At 38.3% G+C, this 21,856-nt stretch overlaps 3 protein-coding genes across 3 annotated transcripts in view; 2 read left to right on the top strand and 1 right to left on the bottom strand.

The window, feature by feature from the left end:
• Positions 1 to 21,856, top strand: part of LOC134668782 (netrin-B-like) — a 248,160-nt gene that overhangs the window by 57,904 nt on the left and 168,400 nt on the right. The gene's annotated exons all lie outside the window — the stretch shown is intronic.
• On the bottom strand, positions 6,082 to 7,511 carry LOC134668497 (bombyxin B-2-like). Its single transcript, XM_063525945.1, has 2 exons — positions 7,308 to 7,511; positions 6,082 to 6,441 (listed from the first exon to the last, which is right to left on the bottom strand). The coding sequence occupies exons 1-2, from the start codon at positions 7,448 to 7,450 to the stop codon at positions 6,258 to 6,260; spliced, it is 327 nt and encodes a 108-aa protein (XP_063382015.1). The 5' UTR covers positions 7,451 to 7,511; the 3' UTR covers positions 6,082 to 6,257.
• LOC134668496 (bombyxin-related peptide B-like) lies at positions 11,373 to 11,759 on the top strand. Its single transcript, XM_063525944.1, has one exon. It carries the CDS (start codon positions 11,373 to 11,375, stop codon positions 11,685 to 11,687), a length of 315 nt encoding a protein of 104 aa, XP_063382014.1. The 3' UTR covers positions 11,688 to 11,759.

The following is a 21,856-nucleotide window of genomic DNA, read 5'->3' as shown; positions in this document are numbered from 1 at the left end:
GCAGCATGATAAAAAGATGTCCCTTTCCATCCCACGGTGTTAAAAAGTGACAGTTATTTTGTATGTGGCGTCTTTATCACGTGAATAAAGATGGATAAACCCATCTATAACACACCGGCTGCAGTTGATGTGCTTAGCAAGCAATGGGAATGACACTCCATGTTGTATCTCGCCTTGGCTTTTGTGGTGATTGTTATATAATAATAAATAATAGCTATATTATTGGCAGTTGTGTAGGCCCTTGATTGATAATTGAGGTTGCCTCGTTGGGCAATGAGGATCAGATTGCTTAATTTCTTTAAATATTTTTTTAAACCCATAGTGTGGGATATCGTTGCGAAGGTTTATAAGACCGGAAATCGATTTCGATTCGATTAATCAATTTTATAAAAAAATTGTTTTCTGGTAAGCTTTAGTAGAGCATTTGGGCCAGTGTTCCAAAAGTTCGCGAGTTCGAATCATGCCAAAGGTAAATTTTCAATTTTTTCTTTTAATAAAAAAATAGTAAGTAGGTACCTACCTATCTTTATTGCGCACATATCTACTTCCTAAAATGTATGTTCCTACTCGTATTTAATTATTTTCTGAAAATGAACGAATAACGCGGCTGAACACCTCAAGCGGCGCAAATATGCAGCCATTGATTCTGGCTGCATGTTTGAGCCGTTTGGGGTGGAAACCCTAGGGCCGTGGGGCTCTGGCGCCCACGGCATATTCGCCGAGCTGGCGAAGCGCCTTGTGGAGGCAACGGGTGACAAGAGGGCTGGCTCCTACCTTGCGCAACGCATTGGCATTGCCGTCCAGCGCGGCAATGCCGCCAGCCTTCTTGGCACCCTGCCCCAAGGCACAGAGTTGGAGCCAGTTTTTTATTTATAGGTTATTTTAGTTTAGTAGTTATTTTAGTTGTAGTTTTATTGTAGTTTTTAATTTTAGTTTATAATTGTTTTTTTTTTGTTTTGTATTTCTTGTTTGAATAAATTTATTATTTTCTTTTTTAGGGTTCCGTACCTCAAAAGGAAAAAACGGAACCCTTATAGGATCACTCGTGCGTCTGTCTGTCTGTCCGTCTGTCACAGCCTATTTTCTCGGAAACTACTGGACCAATTAAGTTAAAATTTGGTACACATATGTAAATTAGTGGCCCACAGAAGGACATGTTTTTTTTATAATTTTAAAATACATAGGTTCGAAGTTATTTAAGAAATTAGCCAAAAAATTACCATTCCCCCTTTATCCCCGAAACTACTGGGTCTAAAATTTTGAAAAAAATATTCAAAATTATTCTTTACTATAGATGACAGGAAAACCTATTAGAAATTTGCAGTCAAGCGTGTGTCAGACTTTTGTGCGGAACCCTTGAAACGCGAGTCCGACTCGCACTTGACCGGTTTTTTATTGTCCTGATAACTTCTTGCCATATAAAATACACTCTAGTATCCTTATCCACTATATCCGTATTCTAATAAAAAGCTTGGTTCAAGAACATACCTAGTCAACTCAAATTAACTCACTTCGCTATCTTCGCCATCGAGAATTTATCTGAATTATTAATATTTGATATGGCGATGATATCTCCACACACTATTCTGGTTTATAACATATAACGCGACAAACTTAATTTTGCTGGTCGCAAAATCTATAACTAACACTTTTACATACTAAGAAAGTGGAAGATGTTAACGATACGGCTGTTGGAAACTGAAAATATGATTTGTTTTTAAGGTAGCGCTACAAACTTAGCAATGCTAGTGGATAAATCAGAAACTAGCTTTATTTCAAACACTTTTATATCAGGTTGAGGATAGTGGCGCGTCTTTTGACCGCAAATGTAACTTGGTAGCAATATAAGGTTGGTTGCCTTTTAGGTATCTTCAATGTAGGTTTAGATTTACTTTGGTAATGTATTTGAAATGAATTAGTTTCTAAGAACTGGTAGGAACGACTTGTAACTTGCCTGTAAGTAGAGTTACGAGCGGGCGCAGCATGGTTCCATTTTCATCTTTTTTACTATGCCCGTCACTTTCGCACTTACATACTTGTTAGAACGTGTCAGGTATAGTGACAAGCGATAAAACTGTGACTGGACACAAAAATATAAATCACTGAAAGGAAGCTTAACACGAGGAATTTCGTACATTGACCTGCCTACTCTTTCGCTCGCGCGTATTTTTATCGCGCATCTCACTCGCGCCAATCATGTATGGACAATTGGACATGTACGAGCGAAATACTTAATATCTGAATAACATCATTCTGACATCAATGTAGTTACGTGCGCAGAATAAATAATATTACTAGGTACAGAAGACTCACTCTCTAACAAAACACATCTGGCACGATCAGCACAGATATGGCCGCTAGGTGGCGACAGCGCCACGCGCGGCTTATGGCAAACCCCAAAATTGGGGTCGAACGGATGGAGTTTTAGCTACCTGTAGTAAAGCGACGAAATCGCGGAGTGAGCCACGCCTGCCTGTAGCTATCTATGTCTTTGGCTACCCTACAAGTAGCGCTGTATATTTTTATGACTATATCTTTATGAGCTGAAATTGATACTTTATGGGCAGGCCGACATTTTATGTTACAGCAGTTGTAATACAAGTATGTAGTCGCAGATTATTAAGTAGCGGCTTATAGCGTGGGTGGGTAGTACCTACACGCAAGATGATCAGGGCTATAACCGCGAAAATCCAAGTTCGGAAATTGCGGGCATCTTACTCTTTCACTCCAATTACGTCTTCATTGGAGTATAAAAGAAAAACCGGGCAAGTGCGAGTCGGACTCGCGCACGAAGGGTTCCGTACCATAATGAAAAAAAACGGGAAAAAAATGCAAAAAAAAACGGTCACCCATCCAAGTACTGACCACGCCCGACGTTGCTTAACTTTGGTCAAAAATCACGTTTGCTGTATGGGAGCCCCACTTAAATCTATATTTTATTCTGTTTTTAGTATTTGTTGTTATAGCGGCAACAGAAATACATCATCTGTGAAAATTTCAACTGTCTAGCTATCACGGTTCGTGAGATACAGCCTGGTGACAGACAGACGGACGGACGGACAGCGAAGTCTTAGTAATAGGGTCCCGTTTTACCTTTTGGGTGGAACCCTAAAAATCCCCGCAATTCGCTAATTTCCTTGCCAAAATAGCAGTCACCTGAGAATAGAGGCGTGTTTAGATATTTATGAGCGCCTTAGCCGCTCCGATATATCTGTTGGCAACTTTACTGTACTCTGATTCAAGTCGGTGACTGATTCTTAATTCAAAATTCAAATCAAGAGTATCAAGACATGTTTTATGTATCACTATCTCATATTGCCATGTCAAATAAGAAAGTAATAATATTGATAATACAATCGTCTAATCTTAGCTGCTGTTTCGATAGAAACTCAGATAACTTCGGCATTCGGGTACTTTCTACTCTACAATGTTTCTTCAAAACACGTCATATATAACGGCTGTCATCGTTAAATAGAAGAACAAAAGTATAGATAATTTCCCAACACTCCGTCGGGCACGATGTTGATAAATCATAAGCTGTAGCGTCAAGCGGAGCGAGTGTTGTCGGGAGGATAGGAAAAGAAATAACTATCCATCACAACATTCTCGGAATGTGTTTATAAAATCTTACTATTATGTTTACTCCGAATAATTGTGAGAATGTCAATGTGTCAAGAACTAATTACCTCTTGTAGGTATATTAAAAAATCTTCTAGCTGTGGGGATAGTAAATGCAAGTGATTAGTCCCGTTTCAGTTTTAAAATTATAAGTAAAAATCTTCTTGGTTTAACTCAACATGACGTTGATTTAAACTTACAATTTAATAAAAGTTTTTTTAGAAAAAAAAACTTTGGATGTCCGTTCTCAATCTATGTTCATGTAGTTTTTATTTCATAATTTAAATAAATTTAAACAGAAACGGGTGAAACATAAAAAAAGCTTAAAGACTTTTTTCGCATCTGCTTATGCTTTGGACCCTCCACGGAGTCCACGGCTCAACAGGGGTCCTCTAATTTATTTGAAGGCTCTATTACTGGCCCGGCCGTGTACTCATGATGTAATTTACACCTCTCATACTTTTCCGACGCCGCCCTATTTCAGCGGATCCTCCTAATCCGCTACTCTTGACGCTTTCACGTCTGCTTATGCCTTGGACCCACGACGGCTCAGCAGGGGTCCTCTAATTTATTTGAAGGCTCTATTACTGGCCAGGCCGTTTACACATAATGTAATTTACACTAGCACTTGCCCGACGCCGCCATGTTTATCGGATTATTACTACTAATGATTTAGTGATTGGAATTTGCGTCTTAAACACAAGAAGAAAAATACCTTGAAATTGGTATCGAAAGATTAAATAAATTAGATGTGCTTAAGAAAATACTCATGGAAAGTGCCCACATATATTTACGTTGAAGTCCTATTGAATATTATAGGTATCGTATCATCATATACCGGTTGTAGCATGTAACACGAGCAAATAAAAACATAGATTGTACTCCTCAAACGGTGACACTTTTGTTCAATAACATTTAAAAATTATGAAGTCTTTAGACTTCCTATTTTTCATACAAAATAAATATGATCTATAACAATGTATAATATCATTGTGATTGACGTTGCTTATCACGCCTTAAACATAACAAAATTCGCAATACATTGCGTCTTAGAATAAAATTTACAGCGTAATAAAAATCAAACCACAAGTTATTTTTAAAAGTTGCTGAATAAAATAAAATAAAATTTGTTCAGTATGAGAACATTTGATATTGGTCAGTATGAGGAGTAGAGGCTACAGTTTATTTTTTTGCTCGTATTACAGGCCACACCCGGTATTTAATGCCCACGTCAAATAAAACGATAAACCAACAAGAACATTCCATTTAATATGCAATTTTATAATAACGCAAATTAGGTAGGTATAACTTTTTAAATACCGTAAAATGGGGTGAGTTGGGTGAAATTTGACTTTCAAACCTCGATAAAATTTTATTTTTATATGTGGAAACTGAATGGTGTATATAAGTGGTTCGGACGTTTGTATTTTATTTTGGGTAGTTCCATTTCATAATTTTGACGATAAAGAGGAAAATCCACCTCACCCCGTAGTGCCTCGTATTTGGGGTGAGAGGGTTTTTCATATAAAGGTGATTTTGGAAGATTGTTGGATCGATTTTTTTATTATGCGTATTACTATAGCCCCATTTTAAATTGGAATACATTATTTTTGTAGCAGTAGCCTTAAAATCCCTTCTCACCCCCCTCTCAAACCTTCTCTCATCATTCATAACATAACCCAACTCTCCCCGCGAAACCTACTCACCCCGTTTTACGGTAATGTATTTGAGGCTAAGTCTAACACTTCTCTCCTAGTTAGTAAATATTTCAGATTTTTTAATGAGCTTTACATTATATTAAAAATACAGACGGCTCGGACACATTTATAATAAAGAAAAATACTATTTTATAAATGTTATGGTCTCATGTCCAAAGATTCGGTTTATTTTTACAATTTTCCACCATTTGTAATAATATAACATTATGCTACAAATATAATATATTTATATTTTATTAGCTTCATTCGACATTATTTTTCTGTACTTATGACTGTTTAATAAAATAAAATTTAACTTTAACTATAACAGTTGCGTTAATAATCAAAGCATCCAACATGTTCTTTTTTTTTATATTTTCACTAACCTAGATACTTAAAACTCAAGCAAAACAGCCATTTTTCCAACACAAATTTAATAACTTAACAAAATACACGCGTTAATAGACAAATTTACAAAAAACAATCGAGTGCAAGACGTTTGATATATCATTTTGTCATAATGTAACGTTTTCTAAGATAGCAGTCCGTCGTATCAATGTACTCGTACTCGTATGTAAATCTTGAGGCCACGAATATTGTTCAACAAGTCTTTAAGTAAAAGTAACGAAAACAGCAAGGATTCTAATTTTATTTATCCAGTCATATAATGCCCCGAGACTTGAACCTGGAGCAAAAATGCCCAGCACGAACACCGCACTGCCACATTGATGACGATGGGACTTTGTACCAGGTACAAAACTCGGCGAGCTTCAGAGATCCTACCAACTGGGTCTAAAAATATTGATGCGATGAACAACAATGACTTGCGTCGAATGTTACACGTTGTAAAGAAGATATATCAAACACTATGCATAATTAACCTAAATCTCTAAACACTACTCAAAAACCATATTCATGTAATCATTGCCGTTATCCATCAAATTAGCAGTAACTCAGCAGTGTTGGAATGGAGCACGAGTTCTGGCAGCACTCCTCGATGATGCCTCTCTTGCCTCGGCCCATGTCTCTGGCCATGCCCCGGTCCGTGTGTCGGTCCAGGCTTCGGGATAGCCAGGGCCAGCTGAACTCTGGCTCGTAGCCGAGATGGATGGAGTTGTAGTCTGATCTGTGGAGAAACAAGGCAATTTTAGCGACGAACAGGTGTTTTTTTTTTGTTTTGAAGAAATTTTTTGAAGATTTAGAGCTCATGTTATGCAGTAGGTACCTACAGATACTCGTAGTTTGTCTCTTCCAAGATTCTATTTGACGAACATTTATGATTTATGATTATTGTAATATTAGATCAATAACGCTAACATGGACCTGATATCATGATGTCGTCGAAAGCTAGGTTCGAGCAGCCAAAAAAGTAGCTACTTTTAAAAGTCTGGAAGCTCCAAACTCATATTAACTTAGTTCACAATATACATAATATACGTGCGTGTCGCTGCTTCCATTTTCATTGCGTTTGGAAAATATTAAGGTTAAAATGCTAGTCTTAGCTAAACTCAAGAGCAAAATAAACATTCATTAGCTATGTGTGGAAAAATCAAGGCGCTTATATAAAACTGTGATGAGTTGAAGTAAAATGATTAGATACTAGAAATATAGCCTCCTAAGGCCCAGCCATACAAATGAATAATCCAAAGTTTGCCACTGCAATTTGAACCTATAGTGTAAGAAACAGAGTTGATTTTGCTTTGGATAAAAATTGAACGACGCAAAACAAATGCAACTCTGTTCCAATTAGATATGATTTAAATTTCATCGAACTGAATAAGTACTATAAGTAGGACCTTGGGCCTTACGAAGATAGCACACGGGAGCTCAAGAACAAATTCGTGATAAACTCACAATAAATGCCAAGGATTTGAACTCAGGACTTCCAGCTTCGTAATTAAGTTATTATCAAATGGGCCAGGACGCCATTGAAAGAGTCAAACTAGACTTTACAAGGATTATACTTATAACAATACAAATAAGATTTCTTACCTCTTGTCATATTTCTGATAACACAGCACAGCCATAGTTTGAGCAAGTCGCCTACCACAGTAAACCTGAGGTGTATCCTCAGACTGACAATATACTGACACAAAGAACATTACTGCGAAGAACAAAGAAAATTGAACCTTCATGTTTGTATTCGTTTTTAGGGTTTTCGTGCTGTACGTTACCACAGGTAAGCGAGGAATGTGCTGAAAGCTTCTGAGCTTCCATATTTATAGCATTATTCAAATGAATACACAATCCAGTGAACACTGTACCTTAATGAGAGGTGAATATGTGAAAAACATGTGAAGTGTCGGTAATGGGGGGTGACGGGCTGTGAAAGACTTTTGTCTTCGTCTACACCTACGATAACAAATTTGACAAAGGATGATAAAAATAATTTAAATTTAGATTAGAATATTTTGTTTCTAAAAGTATCACTAAAATGCTTGACGCATCTGGGTGCCTAAAGCCGTACTAGTATCATCTTGGCTAGACCTCAGGTCTCCGTAAAGATATTATATTTCAGGATTTCAACATGTGGATGCCAAACTGTGGAACTGTTGCCTCGGTATTTCCGGACCGATACGACCTTCAAACCTTCAAGAAAAGAGCGTACTCCCATCTTAAAAGCCGGCAACGCGCGTCCATGGGCGGCGGTAATCGCTTACCATCAGGTGATCCGTCTGCTCGTTTGCCTATTTCATAAAAAAAAATGTTTAGCTTTTAATTGATAATGTCCGTACCCTGTGCGTGTGTATAACTGTGTTATTGCTGTCATACTTTAATTCTCAACTGGGATTCATCATCATCATTCTAGCCTTCAGTCGCCCACTGCTGAGCATAGAGGCCTCTCTTCGTGTACGCCACTTATCCCGGTCCTGGGCTAGTCTCATCCATAAGTGCCCCGCGTTTTTCCGATTAACTGGGATTAGTTCATTATTTCCTTCTACTCTACCTAGTACCTAACCAAAGCTTGTCTGGAAGACGTAGCTTTTTAGCCTCTTAAGAACAGCGGTTAAGCCTCTTAAGCTTTCAGTAAACACGATTGTATGTATAAAACCAACGAGTGTATAAATATGCCCCTTTAATAAAATAATAATAGAAATGGTAAACAGTTCATATTTAATTTAAATATCGTAGTGAATTTTTCTGCCATCTATGGCCTTATTTTTACTATTGAATACACATTTGGTGATCAAATAGCTTAACAAAAGAAATGCAACCCAGAATCATGCAAAGCACCGGGTCACCACCAAATGAACGCTAACATTCTCCATTCATTGCACCAGACAATGCCTACAATCAGTTACATAGCATGAATTGCACTTTCTGTTGAGAAGCGCTTGAACTACAAATATCAATCATCATTATTTCAATAGATACAAGGAAGCAAGGCACTTAAGTTTCCAGGATTTGATAGACGGTTCTGAGTATGGCTTATTTTGATAGACATGTAAGCATGTCGGCATTTATTCAGACCAAAGAGAATAGATAGTATATATAGAGTTATACGGTCATAGTAAATTTTGTAGTCACAGTTTCACTGCCATCTGTCGACACACGATTAAAACTGAAAATGAAAATGTATGAAAATATCAAAAAACTGTACCTACTTATACCTACCTACATGTATGTATTTGTATATGGATAAATGTTTATTTTAATTTTAATATGATTTTGACCCATGTTTTTTCACTGATATGTGTTAAAGTTGTTAAATATCAAAACAGTGTCGTCAACGCCATCTAGCCATCTATCCGAGAATGACTTTTTCTTGATTTGCGAGGCATATTTTTTCCTTAGACTTTATTCATCTTATACTGAGTTACATGTATCTATTATGCAGACTAATCGATGGCATTATGTACGTAGAGCTCGGAGTAATTAACAACGGAGACGCCATGTCTAAAATTTTCGGTACAAAATAGTCTGCCGTTTTTTGCGGGGGAGGGGCACATCAAATGTATAGGTACGTCATGTCAGATAAACGTCAGTCCATACATATGGTTGACCATTGGCCGCCTATTTTCGACAGAGGGGAATGCCTGTTAATGGCGGCTCCATTGTTAATTACTCCGAGACGTAGAGGGATAGAATCTGATCAGCAAATCAGTTTTTTTACGATATAGGAAGCAAATCAGAGCGGCTACCGCGAAAATCGAAATTTGCAAATTGCGGGCATCTTTCTCTTTTACTCCAATGAAGGCGTAATTAGTGTGACGGAGAAAAATCCCCGCAATTTGCGAACAGTCGACGAATCGTCTGGTGGTAAGCAATTACCGTGCGAGCAATTAACGCAAACGCGGACTCACGTCACGATATCGAATGAAATTTACACTAGAGGTTCTGGCATCATCAAAAATAATTCCTAATATTCGTAATTCGTAATGTAGAAGCAAAGTGTCGTTTCCTAATCCTTCAACCGCATAGAAACGCAGTCATAAATATTTCTGGACCTGCTTACAATTTGAAAACAATAACTTATAAAAGGAAACAATCACTAGTAAAATTAAAGGCAACAAGCTTTGTTCTCGAATCGCAGGAGAACAATGAAGTACTCGGGAGGAATGAGGAATCGTACTGATGTGACGTTCCCAGCAATATTCGCGGTTAAAGGTTAATTCCAATCGCGACTGCATCGCGTTGCAGTGTTTCCGGCTGTGTTGCTGCGGAAAATGTAATTTATCTAAGTCATTGCTAATTATTGATATTTGCAGAGTCAATACATTCGGCAGCTATGCGGTGCAAAAAATCGTGTCTATACCAGGCTATAATGCAGACCCAATATAACTTAATCTTTGAGTTCCTGACCCAAATAAATCTAGAACTTGTATAGTCGATGGTAGAGCTTTCTGGCCTTAAATCATTTATTTGTACTTTCGTGTATTGTGCTATGATATGCATATTAATTCTTCAAAGCTTTTCTAGACAACAAACTGTTGGCATAGTACCTCTTGAACCTATTCATGTGAAGAAAATTTCACAAAATCGTCGAACAAAATTCCTGTTCTGCCACATAGTTACATGCGAAACGCGTCATCTGGCGGCAAAAAACAACCTCAACAGAGCCTCAAGACTCTGTTTAATAAATGATGACAAAAACGCTTTCATGTTAAATCATGTTTTAATGCTCAGTGATATCCACGAAAGATATTAATTATGGAACTGGGTACTTTCTGGCAGAAAAAAATTGCAACCGGAAAGTACCTCAGGAAATGTACGTTGAATTTGTTCTTCCGTTAATCTTAGTCTTGATATAAAATGCAGGAATTAATTGTGTTAAATTATTCATATGGAACAAGGTTATTCGGAATGAGACGAAAGTGTTTATTCTGTTAATGGTATTTCCGCGCTTGTAGATTTATTTATTTATTTAAATTATTGCACAAGAACAAGTTAAAAGTACAAAAGGTGGACTTAATGCCTTGAGGCATGCAGGCAGTCAACCACTGGGGAACCACAGAAATTAGCTAAGAAGTCAGATTTCAGACATTCAAACAATAGTAGTGGATGAAATATTGCCCCGAAAGTACCTGAGGGCTTAGCCAAGGTGACATAATCGTACACTGACTAACGCCAAACGAAGAGAAAAAATCACGTGACTATTTCCGAACATAATACAAAATTCGATTGGAATTTTCTATCGACGTTTGACATCTTAGGAGGCTCCCTGCCACTCCTCCTAATAGAAATATGTATCTTCCAAACAACTTAAGGTTGACTCACGGTAGACCGGGCCGAGGCCGGGCCAGAGCTTCCAGGGCTTCGTTTTCTGTGGAAAGTAAATCATGTCGGCCCGGACTAGCGTGATTCATCCTTTATTCAATACACAAATCTTGTTTTCAGGACCGCATAAAATTAAACCTGTCTCCAGACAATGACGTCAACACGCAGACTGTGTGGGTAGGTCGCCATTCACACCTGAAATCACAATTAGGGCAACCCCATCTTAACACGAGCGCATATTAATGAACTATTTCAGTATAAAAGCCACGTATTTTGTAGCAGTTCCTTACTTTAAATCCTTCAGTCTAGTAGATCAGAAAGTAAAGCAAGGGAATCCTTATGAAGTTCCAAGTACTCCTGGTTCTCGCCTGCCTTTGCCTTGTCAATGCTGACGACCAGCGTTACTGCGGCAGGCACTTATCTCAGACGCTGAGGGACCTCTGCCCTTACATATCTTCTGGGATGGTGAAACGCTCACCTCAATATGGCTTCCAGACGTCCAGAAATACCTTGGAGCCGTGGAAACCAGATTTCTGGCCCTGGCTGGTGCAAGCTCCTCAAGTGCTGCATGGAAGCAGGCGCAAGCGGCAGGTGGTTTCCGAATGCTGTGATAAATCTTGCTCCGTGGACGAGCTGCTGACGTACTGTCCTTGAGATTTTTGAAAATAATCTAGGAGTTCCAGTAGTACAAAATAGTGAAGTTCTAATGGATTATTTATATTTGTTGAATTAATAAATATCCCTTGTTATTCTATACTGAAGTTTTTTTTGGCTAGTAAATCGAGTGAGTGGGTATGAATTGGTTTGAACTGGAACTTTGTGCCATAGTTATTAAAATCATAATAATATATGTCTTCTCTTAGACTGTTATTTGACTTATTTCCTTCTCGTTGCAGTTTGGGCGGAAGCTTATTTTGCTATCGAGTTTTTTCGTCAGATTTCGATAAAATTTGGTGGATAGATAAAGTTCCCTGTACATTTTTGTAATTACGTACTTACATTTTTATGTGCCGAATAGAGATTTCGTATTTACTCCACCCAAGAAGAAGAAGTCTTCAAAGCAGCCATTTTTTTTTTCAAATATATCAAAAAAAGACAAAAAATAAAAATCATCCCGCTTATGTGACGATAAGGCATTAAAGTTCCGTAGTTTACTGAATACTATTACTATTACTACTACTATTACTATTTTTACATTTGATAAAATAATGTGTAAATGCTTTTGCTCCATAAATATGTTATTCAAACAGCGTGAAGTAATCCAAATAACTAAATTGATAATCACGAATCTCATAAGCAGTTTTATATTTACAATGTACCAATTATAGAGATTGCTCTAACCAAACCCACATTCACCGTTTTACAAATTTATGTAAATAAGCCCTTTCCATCAGTTTATAACTCAAAATTATGGCTAGTCTTGAGCAAATGGTGGCTCATTATAGTTGTTATAAACGTCTTTGGAATGTCTCGATTATCCATCTATTCAACGAACATCGTGTAGTCTAATAATCTATCATTATTTGAACCCTAAATAGATAGCAGTTCCTCATGGTCGGAGGTTATAGTGATACTGGTCTTCTAGTATTGAAGTACCTAACTTTTGAGAATGTTAGCTGCCGTGGGGTAGATTCTGGAGCAGGGCATGATATTATCGTGTTATCTAAATAGAGAGTAAATAACAAAAGTAACTTAAAGCAAATAGTCAATGTTGAACAATAAACTTTTGCTTCATATAGGTGAAGTTGAGTTATTTAGCAAAAATAGGATATATCTTTTCGTTGATGTTTTGAATTTTGACTGAACTGGGGTCTAAAAAAAGTAGTAAGGGTAAACACGGGTATTTTCTCTATGGGTAGGAACTTAGGACTAAATAAGAAATGATTTTGAATAACAACATACCTTTTTAAACTGAAAATAGTCCTAGGTAAATACTTGTACAACAAAATAACGGTATCTAAATACGAGTATCCCAGTTGATTTGGACATCAAACATTGTGATGAGGTTAGCTGAGGCCGAGATTAGATGTCAGCTGTCACATCAATTGCGTTGCAATCCCTACACTACACATCGCATTATGGGCCCCAAACGCAGGCAAAGTGACATGTACATACATAAAATCACATATTACAAGTGGCGGGTACACGCACATGACACTGAATTTTGACTTGCTGTATTACCCATATTTACAAATTTTCACATAGCTTGGGTATGGTGACAGCTGTCATCTGCATACAATTTATAACCTTAAAAAGTACTTACCTACGCAAAATATGTGTTGAGATGTCAGCTGTCAAAGGATCAACATTATATAAAGGTTCTCGATTTTTTATGTGTTCAACTTTTGGACTTTTGGATTTGGTTAATCGCGGGAAACCGTTGGTTGAGGGCAGCGAATGACCGTTTGTTATAGAGATCCTTGGGAGAGGCCTCTGTCCGGCAGTGGACGGCTTTCAGCTGAGATAATGATGATGTATTAAACTTTAAAGATTTTTCCGCTCAATGAAAAACGTTCCAACAACAGCTCAAAACATTGCAAAACGATTTTGCATTACAATATAGTAGGCCTGGGATGGGCAATTGAGCAGACATGTGCCGTTTACAGCCCTGTAAACATCGATAAATGCTCCATAAACATAAACACAGGCTTGTTAACCCTGTCAATAAACAGACCGTTATTGCCTGCTGTTTATCGGTTTTCAGTTAGGTTTTAATATTAATTTAGTTCCGTAAAACCATCTACAGATGTACTTAGTGCATAATTATTTCCCATCGTATTTTCACGGAAACGTACGAACGTGTCTTGCTATTTCAGTCGGTCTCAATACAAAAAGTACTAAGATTGACTGAAGTAGAATGACAAATACCAAATAAGAACGTTTCCGAGAAAATACGATGGAAAACAATTAAATATGCACTACATTTGTAACACATGCAGACCAAGTGATCTGTAACTATAGTCCTACTACAAAATGGTCCACGAATTCCTTGTTATTTATGGTTATGTTTGACTTTTATATTTATTTTATAAAAATATTTAACCTAAGTACTGTGACATTAAAATAATAGTCACAAGAAAAGATGTTTGAGGTTTGAGTTACCTAGGGCCACATGCACCATCCCACAAACCCGGGGTTAAGCGGTTAAACCGTTAACTCGGTGTCAAATTGTACAGGTAACCATGGTAACTCCAGGTTTAACCGGTCAACCCCGGGTTAGTGGAATGAGTGGAAATTAGTGGAATGCAAGTGGCACTTATGAACCATATTAAAATTTCGAACACCTCTGAAAAACAATGTAATTCGATTTGCCCCCATCCTTAGTACCTATCAGTCGATAGGTATGACGTTTTATGGAGTGTGTCAAATGCCGCAAATGACGGTCGTAACATGCGGTTCCTGAAGTTCCAGAACACATGATAAAGAGCTTAATACATGTGATTTTAATAACAAAATTTCCGTGAGATACAGTCATATTAAATATATTGAAAACGGGTCACTCAAACGGGTTATTACATGTGTGTATGTCGGCGGCGGATCGTAAGATCAGGCAGATCGTAATGTTCCTGTGTAATGTTTTGACGATAGACACATTAAACCAATATATAGGTGGGATAGGTTCGTTAGGTTGCTTCAGATGCCCGAAGGGCAAACTGCCCAGAAATAGGAGCCCCGCGTAGCGGGGCTCCGTCGACTCAGGGAACGAGTCAAAGATTTTCACGTTTCACGATATGCCTAGGAATTTCACGATATGCCTGATCTTACGATCGGCCGCCGACATGTAGATAAATCAGTGTATGTACCTGTACATAATTAGGCATTAAAACATTCATTATGTAGCAGTCACATAAACTACTATTATTCAAAACCTAAATAGGAAATATGGCTAACAATGAAGCCGTAAATTTTACTTTGTTCTGATATCGACGGAGTCGAACCCACATCCCGTTAGGTACACAATACACATTCTTACTCATCCTACGGAAACAAGCGGATACTTGTTCTCAATATTTTAATGTTAAATAAGCCAGTTATATGTAAGAAATCCGCAACGCCTTCGTCCGGTGGCTAAAAATGAAAATCAGCAACATGCTTCGTCCCAAACATACCAAGGATGATATCCGCAACAGGCTTCGTCATTATAGAATCTAAGTTAAACAAAATAACCGTCACGAATCGTACCTGGCTCAAATATCCCCATTACACTGGCAGCGTTACCGCGCTGAATGGCCGGTGAGATCTGCTGGACCAGGTACGATTCGGACCGAGGGTCGCACCCCCTGTCCCTCAGCCGCCGACCCAAATCCCTCACAAAGTCCCTAGCCTCCACAGCCCAAGGTCCCGCAGTCTCGACTGCAACTGGGACAAAGTCGTACATTGGTTCCAGTTTGGTATTATTGGTTGGTGTTGGTGGATACTTATAACAATAGAGACCCATTCATAATCCATACTGGGACAGCTACCTTTGTATTGATTGAACTACAGCGCAGTGGGTATATTTTCTAAATTGTTTCACTGATAAGACCTTGTTATCAGCTTAATGAATGACCGAGATAACGGAATGAGATTTATTCAATACCCTCATTCATTGAACCGCAAATAGAATCTGGAGCGAATGAAAAGGAATCATGAGTTTTAGATAACTTATCATCTGATGTTGATAGCTTCAATTTAATAGGTAAATCGAGTGAGAGTGATGTCTACCTCATTGAATACATTATATGTGAATAGCCCACAGCTCTGCTCTGCAGAGTCACAGAATAAATAATAGTACTAGGTACAGAAGACTCACTCTAACAAAACGCGTATGTAACGATCAGGACAGATATGGCCGCTAGATGGCGACAGCGCCACGCGCGGCTTATGGCTAGCCACCAAAATTGGTGTGGGACGCCTGATAGAACCCTAAGCAAGCAAAGCTCCATCTATTAGTGGAGGTGATCTGTGGTAGAACAGGCTTGCTATTAAAATATAATAAGTAGAGAAATGAATGCAAAACGATCAGATCTCTTCGTGGATCGTGCTTCGATAATCCGTCGAAGCTGCGGAGGTGTGAACTGCGCACGCGCAAGCTACAAACGACACGCGATTGTTTATTTACGCTGTAATATTTATTCAATTCAATATTCCTTCAATGTTAAAATAACACAAATGTCAAACAAAATCACAATAGAATTACAAAGTAGGTATACAACTAACACTAATCACTAACACTAAACACAGATACTACAGCTACAGATGTAGTGCATAATTGTTTTCCTTCGTATTTTCTCGGAAACGTCCGTATTTTTTATGCTACTTTAGTCAACCTCAGTATTTTTTGTACCGAAACTGACTGAAATAGCAAGACACGTTCGTACGTTTCCGTGAAAATACGATGGAAAATAATTATGCACTACATCTGTATCTCTGTTTAATGGATGACTCAAGCTAGAACACTCCGGGTCCGATAAAAAAAACTTCAGTTGGTATAGAATAAAATATTAATTCAACAAATATAAATAATTCATAATAACTTCACAATTTTGTACTCCTGTAACATCTATTATCTTCAAAATCTCAAGGACAGTACGTCAGCAGCTCGTCCACGGAGCAGGATTTATCACAGCATTCGGAAACTACCTGCCGCTTGCGCCTGCTTCCATGCAGCACTTGAGGATCTTGAACCAGCCGAGGCCAGAAATCTGGTTTCCACGGCTCCAGGGTATTTCTAGACGTCTGGAACCCACGTTGAGGTGAGCGCTTCACCATCCCAGAAGATATGTAAGGGCAGAGGTCCCTCAGAGTTTGAGATAAGTGCCTGCCGCAGTAACGCTGGTCGTCACCATTGACAAGGCAAAAGCAGGCGAGAACCAGGAGTACTTGGATCTTCATAATGATTCCTTTGCCTTATTTTGTGATCTACTAGACCGAAGGATTTAAAGTGAGGAATTGCAACAAAATATATGGCTTTTATACTGAACTGGTTCATTAATATGCGCTCATGTTAAGATGGGGTTGACCTGATTGTGATTTCAGGTGTAAATGGCGACCTACCCACACAGTCTGCATGTTGACGTCACTGTCTGGAGACAGGTTTAACTTAATGCGGTCCTAAAAACTAGATTTGTGTGTAAATAAGTTGTTGTGGTAGAATTTTCTCTACTTTTTTTCTTCCTCGCGTTATCCCGGCATTTTTTTGCCACGGCTCATGGGAGCCTGTGGTCCGTTTGACAACTAATCCCAAGAATTGACGTAGGCACTAGTTTTTATGAAAGCGACTGCCATCTGACTTTCGAACCCAGAGGGGAAACTAGGCCGTATTGGAATTAGTCCGGTTTCCTCACGATGTTTTCCTTCACCGAAAAGCGACTGGTAAATATCAAATGATATTTCGTGCATAAGTTCCAAAAAACTCATTGGTACGAACCGGGGTTTGAATCCGCGACCTCCGGATTGAAAGTCGCAAGCTCTTACCGCTAGGCCCCCAGCATCGCTGCACGGGACAACATATCCGTCTTCACCTCTTACATGATTGGCAGTCCTCAACTGTGCGTTTCCCCAGAAACTTCCTGTATCTGCTTCCGGACCAATACGACCTTGAAACCTTCAAGAAAGAAGCGTAGCTACTCCGATCTCAAATCCTCGCCATAGACACTTGCAACTTGCAAAACCTCTGGTGTTATGGTAATTGCTTACCACCGGGAGATGTCTGCTCATTTGCCTCCCACATCATAAAAATATTCTATTTCATTTTTCTTACACCACAACCGAACTGCATTGCGCTTCACTCCGTCCAGTCACGAGTGATGACTTTTAACAGCCCGATGATGGGATCAGCCGTCGGTTATTAAATAGATACCCTTTTAATGGTACAAATTATTGCCTCTCTAAACACCCATAACCGGTGCTACGACTTTTATTTCTCTGTGTAACGCTTCGGATGTAGTAAGATTTGGGACTATGAACTTATGACTCGCAAAGAGATTTTTGGTAAGTACCGTAAAATGGGGTGAGTTGGGTGAAAATTGAATTTCAAACCTCGATAAAATTTTATTTTTACATGTGTAAACTGAATGGTGTATATAATAGGTGGTTCGGACGTTTGTATTTTATTTTGGGTAGTTCCATTTCATAACTTTGACGATAAAGAGGAAAACCCACCTCGCCCCGTAGTGCCTCGTATTTGGGGTGAGAGGGTTTTTCATACAAAGGTGATTTTGGAAGATTGTTGTTTCGTTGTTTTTTTACTATGCGTATTACTTTAGCCCCATTTTAAATGGGAATACATTATTTTTTTAGCAGTAGCCTTAAAATCCCTTCTCACCCCCCTCTCAAACCTTCTCTCCCTCCATTCATAACCCAAATCTCCCCGCGAAACCTACTCACCCCGTTTCACGGTACCTATTTAGTGATTGTTATGTACTTTTGAGTTTTAGGTTCAGATTTCTGCTACGCAGCATTATTAATGTTTTTGTCAAGAACTGATATGCTGGTGATTTTAATTTTTTTTTTTCGATTCTGTGCATCCTCTTTCCTGACTCCATTTATTCTCATGTAAAACCCTATAATGTCTGGCCATTGATCCAGGGGCAAGGGTGGTCCTGGACAATAGATGTGCAAGTTGCAGCTTTCCAAAAACAAGCCCAAAAATGTCAATAGACAGAAAATTAAGGAAACTTTCATTTAGGAAACGGAAAACTTTGTTTCTCGTACAAAAATATGAGACTTGCAATTTTGGTAACTTTTCGACGGTACATCAGTATCCAGGACTAAGGCAAAAGCTCGTAATATAGCCAGCACTAAATAATACCCATACTGCTTCTTTCTTATAATTATTAAAACGCTTTTTATTGGTCTCGACAGCAACAAAAGAAAGTAGAAAAAGATGAAAATCTTAATGATTACGAAATATATATTGACATGGAACGCATCCTTAAGTGGCCCCCGCCGCCGCCGCCGGCTGGAGGTCTCCCCGCGCTTCCAGCTGTCACTGTCAAACACTGTCTTAAATAATGTGCTTGTTAATACATCCCAATAAAAAGATTATTAATACAGTTAGTATTATCATTTGATATTACATGGTGCCGAAACCAGAGAAAACCATCAAAATATGGCCGAAAACAAAACAGACGTCAATATAAAGCCGCCCAAACAATTAATCATAAACACCAGTGAAGATGTAGCAAAGGCGTGGAAGCTGTGGCTCCAACAATTCGAGTGGTATGCCATCGCTACAAACCTGGAAGGGAAAAAACCAACGGTGCAAGTGGCGGTATTCATGGCATGTATCGGACCTGACGCGGTGGTTATATACAATACGTTCAATCTTACAAGTGATGAGGAGTTACAATTACAAACGATTAAAGACAAATTTACAAATCACTTTACTCCAAAAATTAACGAATCATATGAAAGGTATATATTTAATACCATAGTACAAAAAGAGGGCCAACCCTTTGACGAATTTCTCACAGAACTCAAAAGTAAAGTAAAAAACTGTGATTATGGTACCTTAGAGGACAGCCTCATTCGTGATAGAATTGTAGTAGGAGTAAGGAGCGACTCCCTTAGAGAGAAGTTGTTAGCTGAACAAGCCCTTACACTGCAAAAAACGATTGACCTCAGCCGCTCAGCGGAGCAAGTTAAAATGCAAGTAAAAACGATGAAGCAGGCTCCTACTGTAGATGCGGTTACCTGGAACAATAAAAACACAAATATTAAGAAAAAAGAAGACAACATCAATATGAATAATAAGAAAAAAGAAGATAAAAGTGAAGAGACATTTCATTGTGGTAGATGTGACACTATACATGCCCGGAGAAATTGTCCTGCTTTTAAGAAAATATGCCTGAGATGTAACCGAAGAAACCATCTCACCAAATGTTGTAAAATAAAAACGGTGGATTCACTTCTCCAGAATGATGAATATGATAGTGAAGACGGATTCATGGTGTCATCAATAGATACTGATGATGATGATGTTGGTAAAGAAGACTGGTATGAGCCATTAACCTTACCTAATAGGGTCACAGTGATGTTCAAACTTGATTCAGGCAGTCGGTGCAATGTTATTAGCCGAGAAATAATGGATAGAACAAAATCACATCTCAGTCCATCAACAACCAGATACCTGATATCCTTTTCAAAGCATAAGATGCAAGTCTTAGGTGAAGCCAAACTGATGACTATTAGTAAAGGACAGCAAAACCTGATTAAATACTATGTTGTTGATGAAAAAGTGACACCAGTTCTTGGCAGGAAAACATGTGAAAAGTTAAATTTAGTAAAGAGAATTGATGCTATTACAATAAATGATGACTTGTTTGAAGGAATTGGTTGCCTGAAACAGTACAAATATGATATTGATTTAGTAGACAATCCAAAGTTACCTATATGCCCGGCACGTAAAATTCCCCACACCATAAGACAAAAAGTAAAAGATGAGTTGGATAGCATGGTCGAACAGAAAATAATTAAACCTGTGACAAAGCCTACACCAGCTGTTTCACCTATGGTTGTGGTGAAGAAAAATGACAAAATAAGACTGTGCTTAGATCCCTCAGACATAAACAAAAATTTAAAAAGAAGACATTACCCACTTAATACTCTCGAAGAAATTGCTGCCAGAATTCATGGCTCGAAATGGTTCACACTGCTAGACTGTAGAAAAGGATTTTGGCAACTGCAAGTGACTCCCCGCACATCAGAGTATCTCACGTTTAGTACACCCTTTGGAAGATATTCTTGCTTAAGAATGCCCTTCGGCTTAGCATCAGCTCCAGAAGTCTTCCAGCAAGTTATGAGCTCACTCTTAGCGGACCTGGAAAATACAGAGGTGTCAATGGATGATGTACTTCTACATTCTGCCAGTAAAGACGAATTAGAGAAGACTACACAGAAAGTACTGGGAAAGTTTAAAAATGCAGGTCTTAAACTTAATAAAGAAAAGTGTGTATTCAGTACACAAGAAGTCAAATTTCTGGGCCACATAGTAACTAGCGAAGGCTTAAAGCCCGACCCGGAAAAAATAGAAACCATCACAAAAATCAAGAGACCAGAAAATATAAAAGAACTGCAACGGTTTCTAGGATTAATAACCTACTTGTCAAAATTCATAAAAAATATGGCAAACATTACCAGCCCCCTGAGACAATTATTACACAAAGATGTAGAATGGGTTTGGGATCAACCACAAGAAGAAGCGTTCACCAAATTAAAAGAGCTGTTAAAAAACCCACCTGTTCTGGGATTTTATGATCCTCGGGCACCAATTTTGCTGTCAGTTGATGCTAGTAGTTATGCCTGTGGTGGTGTAATGATCCAAAAAGAAAAGCCTATTGCTTACTGTGCTAAATCTTTCACTAAAACTGAACAGGGCTACAGTCAATTGGAAAAAGAGGCCAATGCAATCTTAGTGGCTTGTAAAAAATTTCATAACTATATCTGGGGCTGCAAGGACTTAACAATAGAATCTGATCATAAGCCTTTAGAAACAATTTTCAAAAAACCACTTACCAGTGCACCACCAAGACTGCAAAGAATGTTATACCAGATTTTGCCATATAATCCCAAAGTGACATATAAAAAAGGTTCAGAGATGTATGTAGCCGATACTTTGAGTCGAGATTGTGAGAAGCTAAACTGCGAAGATGTTAACTCAGAAAACTTGCAAATATGTGCTATTGTGCCATTTTCAAAAAACCGCAGAGAAGAAATCAAACAAGAAATTGAGAATAGCAGTGAGTTGAGAAACTTAAAACAAATTATACAAGATGGCTGGCCTGAAAAAATGGGGCAATTACCAGATAACTTGAAAAAATACTGGCACTATAGAGAAACGC

The sequence above is a fragment of the Cydia fagiglandana genome, chromosome 11, assembly GCF_963556715.1.
Source record: "Cydia fagiglandana chromosome 11, ilCydFagi1.1, whole genome shotgun sequence".
NCBI classification, from domain to species: Eukaryota; Metazoa; Arthropoda; class Insecta; order Lepidoptera; family Tortricidae; genus Cydia; species Cydia fagiglandana.
Note: the sequence above shows the minus strand (reverse complement) of the source record. Positions and strands in the feature narration are given on the sequence as shown.